The sequence below is a fragment of the Grampus griseus genome (assembly GCF_964374135.1).
Source record: "Grampus griseus genome assembly, chromosome: 10".
Taxonomy (NCBI): Eukaryota; Metazoa; Chordata; class Mammalia; order Artiodactyla; family Delphinidae; genus Grampus; species Grampus griseus.
The window spans coordinates 36448662-36457021 of NC_139004.1; the positions used below are offsets into that span (position 1 = coordinate 36448662).

The window sequence follows — 8360 nt, forward strand, 5'->3', positions numbered from 1 at the left end:
CATCAATGTAACAAATGTAGCACTCTGGTAAGAGATGGTGCTACTGGGAGAGGCTGTGCATATAAGGGCAGGGTGTGTAGGAGATATCTTTGTACTTTCAATTTTGCTGTGAACCTTAAAAACTGCTCTAAAAAAAAAAAAGAAGTCTTTAAAAAAAAAGTTTTTTTAAGGTTCAACAACAAAAACAACAAAAAGTTTAAGCATGAGGATGGAATACCTATATCCTAGCAGAGAACTGACTCCCCCTTGGACTATCACTTAGCACCCTGCACCCCAGTAGGCTGAAAAAGGACATCTGATATTGTTTAACAGATCAGACAACAACTTTGGTTCAGGACCTGTTTTATAAACGGTCCATGCTCTGTTTTATAAACGGTCCATGCTATATACAATGGAATACTATCCAAAAGTAACAATCTTACCCCCAGAGAACTTAAAAACCCAATAGTTAAAATAAATATGCATTTTTAAGGGTATAACATTTTGCAAAAGAAAGGCAGGTGAACATGTGTGAAAAAATTAGAATAAACTTAAAACCAAAATTCTGGCTCCTAAGGAGGAATTCTGGTTGAGAATACCCCTGAATGAGAGGCACCAAATCTGCCTTCGTCCTCTTAAAAAGGTGGCTGTTCAATTCCCTCAATAAGGAGCTGACTTGCTTACATGGACCAATGCAGCACACGTCACAGTGCCAGAGAGTGCCACTCAGAAAGAAAGACCCAGAACATTAACAATGAGTAACCATGGAAACTGAGAAGTGAGGTGATATTTATTTTGTTTTGCCTTTTCTGCATTTTCTGTGTGATAAATAAGAATATATTAGTTTGAAAATTAGGGTTTAAAAAAAAGCTATAAAGAAATAAAGTATCATTCTAAGCCTTGTGCAGAATTTGGTTCCTTTCCAGAGAAATCTTCAGAGGACAGCAGATATGAGGGGAAAGACCTTCTGAGTAGCTTAAAACTAAGCCTGGGCCTCTCATCTCTCATTGCCCACGTGAAGGAGAAATGTGCTCTGCAACAGAGCTCCCATATGTTAAAGAACTGTGCTTCCAAAGGTGCAGAGTCTCTTCACTCAGTTGCTTCCATGCCTCCAACCTGTACCAATTAGTGCAGGAATGGGGGCAGCTCCCTGAGCACTGCCCTAAAGTTTCCCTGGGCAGCCCAGGAATCCAGAGACTAACCTAGAAACTACAATGTTAAATCAGCTGTTATTTCTTTCACCAGCTATCTGGAGATTCACAGGTCTATCTATATAAAGGTCAGGAAAACCTGATGTCCTTCTCAAAGGAGAGTGTGCCCTTGGTCCAGCTCTAGGGGGTTGCCAGGCTGTTAGGTTTGCTTAAGGATCCATCACTGGGCACCCATCAATGGTATGAATATCATTCCTGGGCATGCAGGGTTCCTGCCACTCTCAGATCTCAGAGAGAGATCTTTTGTTTTCTTTGTCCTCATGCCATTTTTGGACCAAAATGACAGGAAGAACCAAATCTGGGTGCAAGGCTCATTGGGCAAATCCTTGGTGGCTCTGGTGCAATATTCCAGCACCAGACTCTGGCACAAAGATCTTTCCACTCCATTCCTCTTCCTTAGGTGTTACCTAATGTACAGATAGCTGTCCTGTCCAGGTTCTGAGAATGAGGTTGATAAGAGCTAAAATATCACCCTACTAGGCTTTTCTTTGTGAGACCAAAAAGTGTGCTGGATAAGCAGATAAGCCTTACTTCTCTCTTTTATTTCATGTGCTATTTAAAGCCAATTCTCAGCCTGACATGATTTAAGACAAAGTTCCCTAGATTAGTCCTGAGTCCACAGACTGCCACAGCCACTACTCATTTTCACCCCTGGGCCTTTGGGGCCACTCTTTTCAGATGAAAAGAAGACAACTGTCTTGGCTGCAGCAGGAACTAAAGAGGAAGTTCAGCCTCCCGAGACTGATAAGAATTTAGCAAACATTGAGCAGACAATCTTGTGATGAGGATATAAATTAACAGGAGTAATAAGGTCAGACTATTAAAATCATGAGTTTCATTAAGAACTTGCCAAAATTGGGTGGCATTCCCATTTACCTCCCCAGGAGCTCCCCTTCTAAAACCTACCAGAGAGCCCAAGACATCATTTAGAGCTTTCATTTAAGATTTCTCCTCTACCTGATAGAAATCATTACTCTTAAGTCAGTTTAAAGAAAACAGGTTCACTTTATAGAAGAATCAGAGATTTCCCAGCTACTGACAAAATTTTCCGTAACAGAACAGTAGGTCAAACATGCCAAGATTAAAAATGACAGTGACAACACACAAGGAGGGACAGCTCTAACCACTACTGGCCAAGGTGAGCAGCACACAGATGCAGAAGAATAAATTATGGACTTTAATAAACACCACATCCTGCCTAACAACTGCTGTGGAATACACTCATTCCTGGTTAAAGACTCATTTCTCCTTCATGCCAGACAAATGGTAACTCGTTAAAGCAATTTAAACAGACACCAATAAAGGAAGTTTTTGATTAAGGTCATGAATCTGGGCTGACAGGAAAACCATGGTGTTTCAGGGAAAATGGCCTATTTAGCGAAGAATTAAACCTGACGGAGGGGAAGGCACTTTCAGTGTGATGCCGGTGAAGGAGCCCAGCCACTTCCAAAGCAACATGCTGTGGGAGGGCCAGGAGCCCACATTAGATGCACAGCTGAAGAGAAAAGGAAATTGTCTTGGGGTCTAGACCACAGTTTCTCTGTGACAACCAACCAAAAAGAAAAAAATGACCTCCATCTGCCTCTCCTTGCTTCAAAATGTTAATAGCAAATTTCCAAGAGTTTATTTAGGCTTGAAAATGCCTTCAAACTCCTCTTAAAATACTCTAAAGAGTATATGATGCCCCAGTGGCCATGACAACAACATCCCTTTTCTTCTTTAGTCTGGTCAGATGTTAGACTCTGACTGGCAATGCAGCTACCCTGTCAATAATGTAAAATAAAAACCGATTAAACTAAATAGTTCTATTAATGAGTCATCACATTGATCTAGCAGAGAAAGTACAAACAAGGCCCAGACAGACAGAAATAGCAACTATTTTTTTTTTTTTCTATTTGTACTCCCTAAAGAGCATTTTTCAATCATCTGTTCAACAGTATGTCCGGGTAGAAGGGGTTGGAGCAAAAGGAAACACACCTGCTTTAATACAATGACTTGAATAGGAAAGCTGCATATAGATCTCAGGGGATATGTAGTTTCTGGCGAGATAGTTAACTAAGAGGGCACACTGTCCAGGGGATGCCTGAGAGAAGCCAACACAGAACAGAGATGATATAAATGCGAAGTACTTAATGAAATGATCCTCTGCAGACTGGAGGAGACATAGGCAAAATGAATGAGGCAAAGCATTTTAAGCTTCTTGGAAAAGATACTACTGCTGCCTTCCATTGGTTCTATTCAGTAAATATTTACTGAGCATTTATTCCACACCAGGCATGGGGTTGCAGGGGGAGGGGCAGTCTTGCTGATGAAGACACCAGACTCTAGCCCTCAGAGTTTTTTGGTCAATGTGGAGCTGCCCTTCCTAAAATTAGCTGACCCAGGGAAATCTAACAATGTTTGTTTGCCTCTGCCTCCTGCCTCATTTTTATGCAAATGAAAGGGACCAAATGGCCTATTGCCAGACACATACAAGGTACAGGCCACCTCTAGATTTCCATTCTGTACAAACAACAGCAACAGTCAATTCTGACTGAGTCATACGGTGCTACTTCTAGAAAAGGTTAAAGACATTTGGTACAATTAAAGTGAGTTCGTGGGAGGGTGGGAGGGAGGAGGATAATCTCAATTCACAGTCACATTTTTAAAAGCTTGAAATTTAAATTAGACTGGTTCCCTTGAAAGATCCTTAACTATACACCTTCCTCTACCTGGGAGCCATTCTCTTGAGAGCAGTTGTCCCCCAAGATCCGATTAGAACCAGATACCTCCACCACCTAAGTATCATTTATTCCCCCAGGCACGTTCTCCCTTTCTTGCAGGCCATTTCTCCCACTACCCCAGAGCCCTGCCCAAGGAGACTCTACCTTCATCAAGTTGCTCAAATCCCAGGTGATAGCAAAACTCCCTTTCCTCAACAGGCCCTAGAACCTATACGCCCAATATATTTTTGCCCTCCCACTTAGTAACCTCAGTTACATACAGCCTTTCTCACCTACCCTGGAATACACTGTGACAACTTTAAAGGCACACGTATCTCCACACACAAGGTTATAAGAGAGTCTCTTGATCCAGCCAGGATCACAGCCGCCCCAAAGGCTTCATTAGCTGTATGTAAGGCCTGTCAAGCTTCTCCTTTCTGGACCAGCTACTCAGTACAGCTGATGAGTAACCGCCCTTCAATTAGCCAACCAGTTGAGAATAAACTGTATTTTCTATCACCCTCAAAGGATTCTTCACACTCTTTCAGTCATCAATCTGTCACCATATTTCATTCCAATCTACCAGTGACCCAGCAGAGGATACAAAATGCAAGACTGCTGGTGTACTGGGTTAAATAGTGCCCAAAAGTTCATGTCCACCCAGCACCTGGGAACATGGCATTTGGAAATAGGGTCTTTGCAGATGTAATCAAATTAAGATGAAGTCATACTGGATTAGGGTGGGCCCTCATCCAATGACTGATATCCTCATAAGAAGAGGGAAATTTGAACACAGACACACACAGAGGCAGAGACTGGAATTATGCTGCTACAAGCCAAGGAACACCAAGGATCACCAGCAACCACCAGAAACTAGAAAAGGCAAGGAAGGATTCTTCCCTAGAGCCTTGGGAGGGAGCATGGCCCTGCTGGCACATTGATTTTAGACTTCTAGCCTCCAGAAGTGTGGAGAATAAATTTCTATTGTTTTAAGCTACCCAGTTTGTGGCACTTTGTTAGGAAATTAATACAGCTGGCAAGTAAAGATAAATGCAAATGGAACTACTTCTAATTGTTTGGTATTTCAGGCAAGCTCTGAGATGCTTCACAATTTCTCATAGAAAGCACCTGTGGAAACTGTGAACATCTGTAACCCTAAAAAGCAGGCAAAGCAAAATGCTAGTTTCAACCAGATCAGTGAAATCCTTAGAGCTTAAAGTAAACAGCGAACACAGGGATGCTCCAATTCATTTGGGTGTTTCTGATCATAACTGCTGAGGGAATTGAGGAAACAGAATGCAAAAACCTGAGAGGAATTAGGCCAGATCACTGCAGCAAAGAGCCGAGCCCTGTGAAAGAGCCCCAAGATCATTAACAGCTGAAAGCACAGGGCACTCAATGCTCACCGCTACTTCCACCTGGTTTAAGGCAGCAAAAGAGTGCCACCTACTGAAGGACCACAACAGAACTAAGGCACACCTGTAAAAATTCCAATTTTTTAGTTAAAACAAGTTCCCAACTCCCAGGAGGAGAATGGTAAAAGAGAAGAGAGTCTGCAACCAGTATCCCTCTGTAGAATTTGCCTAATCTTCCTCAAGAGGCACTGAACTGTATTCTGCCCAACTCAGGCATCAGTGATTCAAATAACCAGATGGTCAGTGGCCTCTGACCACATAGGTAAGCTTACCTTTTGCTGCATGATTGACAGAGGAGGGAGGTTCATCGTCAGATGTAGAGCTGAGGTTCAGGGCAAGCTCTGCAACTCTTTTCTTCTGTTTCTTGAGAGGGGCAGTGCATTCTGAATCATTTCTCCTCCTCATTGTTGCTGCAACCACAAATCCAGATAGTCAGCTGCCCTTGTCAGACACACTAGGATCACAGCAGGAATTTCAAAGAATGGGAATGAACCATTAATGCATGAAAGTTGTCAACTCCAAACAGCTTCCACTGCCAGCACTTGAATAGCTTCTTCCTCAGAATGAGGTCCAGGAAGGATGCTAGCCAAGCTCTGGTTTTCAATAACAGCTGTTAGTTTTACTGGAAAATGTGCTCACAGACCCGCGGCCTCTGGGCCATTGGTGTCAGATACCAAAAAGTCATGGATCAACTCCACGAGCCACAGGAGGAAAAACACCTTGCGTACTTGTTATTCTATATTTTTGATGCAACACTGGCTATGTGTGACAACAATGTACACTAGAAATTAATTATGAAACCTGATGAATATCAACAAATATTTCCAAGGTGAAAAAATCATCCCAGAATGATTGCTACATCACCATTATTATTTCACCAGGACAATTAAGAGATTATACAATATGATACAAATGCTGGGTTTTGGTTTACTTCAGGATGTTTGAAAACATGGGAGAATTGGGCAAGTTTTTAAACGGAGTAAGGAATGGACGCAGTGGTTGACTTAGGACTGAGAAAACAGAAGAGTGGGAAAGTTAGCAGGACCGGAGGTAGCCATATCATAGGACTCAGGTACAAAAACAAGTTTAAGAACAAGAACCCACCTCCACAAAAAAGAATGGAAACAGGCAAGGCACCATGTCACCATCATCCATGCCCATGGGTAAGCATGAGAGGCAAGCATGAGGGGAAAAAATGAGATGGAATGAAGTGGTTATGAGATTCCTGAAATCTTAAGGAATGATCAAATTAAAGAACAATTAAGAGTAGAAGTGAATACAGTGTGGTTTACACACAACCGTTGTTTATAAGAGGACTCAGAAAAGAGAAAGTACTCAAAAATAGGAGCAAACAGGTGGGTGCTCAGCTGGGCTGCAATTCCTTAGGAAAGGGGAGTTGCAGGTGCACAAGAACAGGCTTACAGTATGGGTCACAGCAGCAAGAGAGTGATGAAATCCAAAGATACCACTGATCCCCTCGTGATTTCAAACATGAATCACGTTTCACTTCTCTCCAGCTCAAGGATGAGGAAGCCTACCCAACACATAATCTCATCCTTCCTAAGGAGGCAGCCTCTTATAGGCACAGGCAGGGGCTATCCTGCGGAAGTAGGAAGAACAGGAGGCGTTGAACAGAAAGCAACACCAGGCTGAGCCACATTTCACTTTAAACTACCGTGTTAAATATCCCCTCACCCCAAAGGCCCATAACGTAAGCAAAAAGGGCCCTCTGATTCCTAGCTACTCCGGGGGAGACTGGAAGCACAGGAAACTCAAGAACTGTGTTGAGGTAGGTGCCAACAAAGGAGAGGAAATAGCGTCCGAAAGGCAGGAGATACCGATGCTCCTCCCCAAACCACCTTAGATTTGGGCCTTCCAAATCACCTCATTCAACCCTCTCCTTTTCCACTAAAAGAAACTGAGGCCCGAGAGGGGAAGGCCGCACAGCTAACCAGTGCCCAGCTCAAGTGACCTACACATCCAAAAGAATGTGCCCTGGCAGAGGACTTCTAAGTGGAAGGCAGAAGGCCTGGTTCTACCTGCTGCTCCCCCAGGGAAGGGGTTCAAATCCCCTCTCCAGTCTTCTCTACCTGGGCCTCGGTTTCGCACTACCACCCCTATTCATAGAGGGAAGAGATGAGCTCACATCTCCCCGGGCCAGTCTTTTCATTTGTAGATAACGTGAGTGTGTGAATGTGTGCGCAGAAACGTTTGGCAGCGGCAGCTGATGGACTGGGGATGGGGCGCGGGGAAGAAGGGTGTAAAGGAGGAAGGGAGAGAGAAAGGGCGGTGAGGGTCACGACCGCCCGTGGGGGGCCGAGGGGAAGATACTGAGCCCGCGGGCCCGCCCGCTCGCTCCCCCCGGGCCGCGCGTCGGCACTCACGCTGAGGGAAGAGGGCGAGCTGCCAAGGAGCGGAGAGGGGGGGATCAGGCCGCCGATGCCGCCGCCACCAGGCCTGGCCCTGCCGCTGCCAGAGCCGCCTCCTCCTCCCCCAGTTTCGCTTCCCCACAAACCCGCCCCGGTCCGCTGGCCGCGTAGTCGCGCTCCGGTCCCGCCCTGCGGGACGCGCAGCTTGATGACGTCAGGGCATCCAGCTCCCTCCACCCTCCCGGGCCCTGGCCCCGGGGCAGACCGCTGTAGTTCTGGCCCGCCCCACCCCCTGCCCCTGAGCAGCCCAGGGCGCCTGCGCAGAAGACCCAACGGGGAAAGGATACAAAAGCAAAAGTAACCAGGTATCTTCCGGCTTTGGGTACGAGAAACAAATATCAAAAACAAAAAACGCCAGGTGCCATCACATCGACTCATCTCTCTTATTCTCATTATTATCTTAATTTTACAGATTAAGAACAAGTTTAGAGAGGGAATTCCCTGGCGGTCCAGTGGTTAGGACTCCACGCTTCCATTACTGGGACACGGGTTCTATCCCTGGTTAGGGAACTAAGATCCCACAAGGTCCCCGGCGCGGCCAAAAAAAAAAAAAAAAAGTAACAAGTTTAGAGAGGTAAACGGAAAACTGGTTGAGGGCAGAAACCCAGTCTTCTTGTTCACTGC

General features: G+C 45.0%; 1 protein-coding gene across 3 annotated transcripts in view; it reads right to left on the minus strand.

Annotated features, from left to right (window-relative positions):
* CMTR1 (cap methyltransferase 1) overlaps positions 1–7831 on the minus strand; it is a 58856-nt gene extending 51025 nt beyond the window's left edge. For all 3 annotated transcript variants that reach the window (XM_082663101.1, XM_082663102.1, XM_082663103.1), the window contains exons 1-2: positions 7692–7831; positions 5580–5717 (exon numbers count right to left, since the gene is read on the minus strand). In XM_082663101.1, the coding sequence (XP_082519227.1) occupies positions 5580–5712 (133 nt within the window). In that variant the 5' untranslated portion in view covers positions 5713–5717; positions 7692–7831. The remainder of the gene's footprint in view (positions 1–5579; positions 5718–7691) is intronic.
* Positions 7832–8360: the final 529 nt, after the last annotated feature.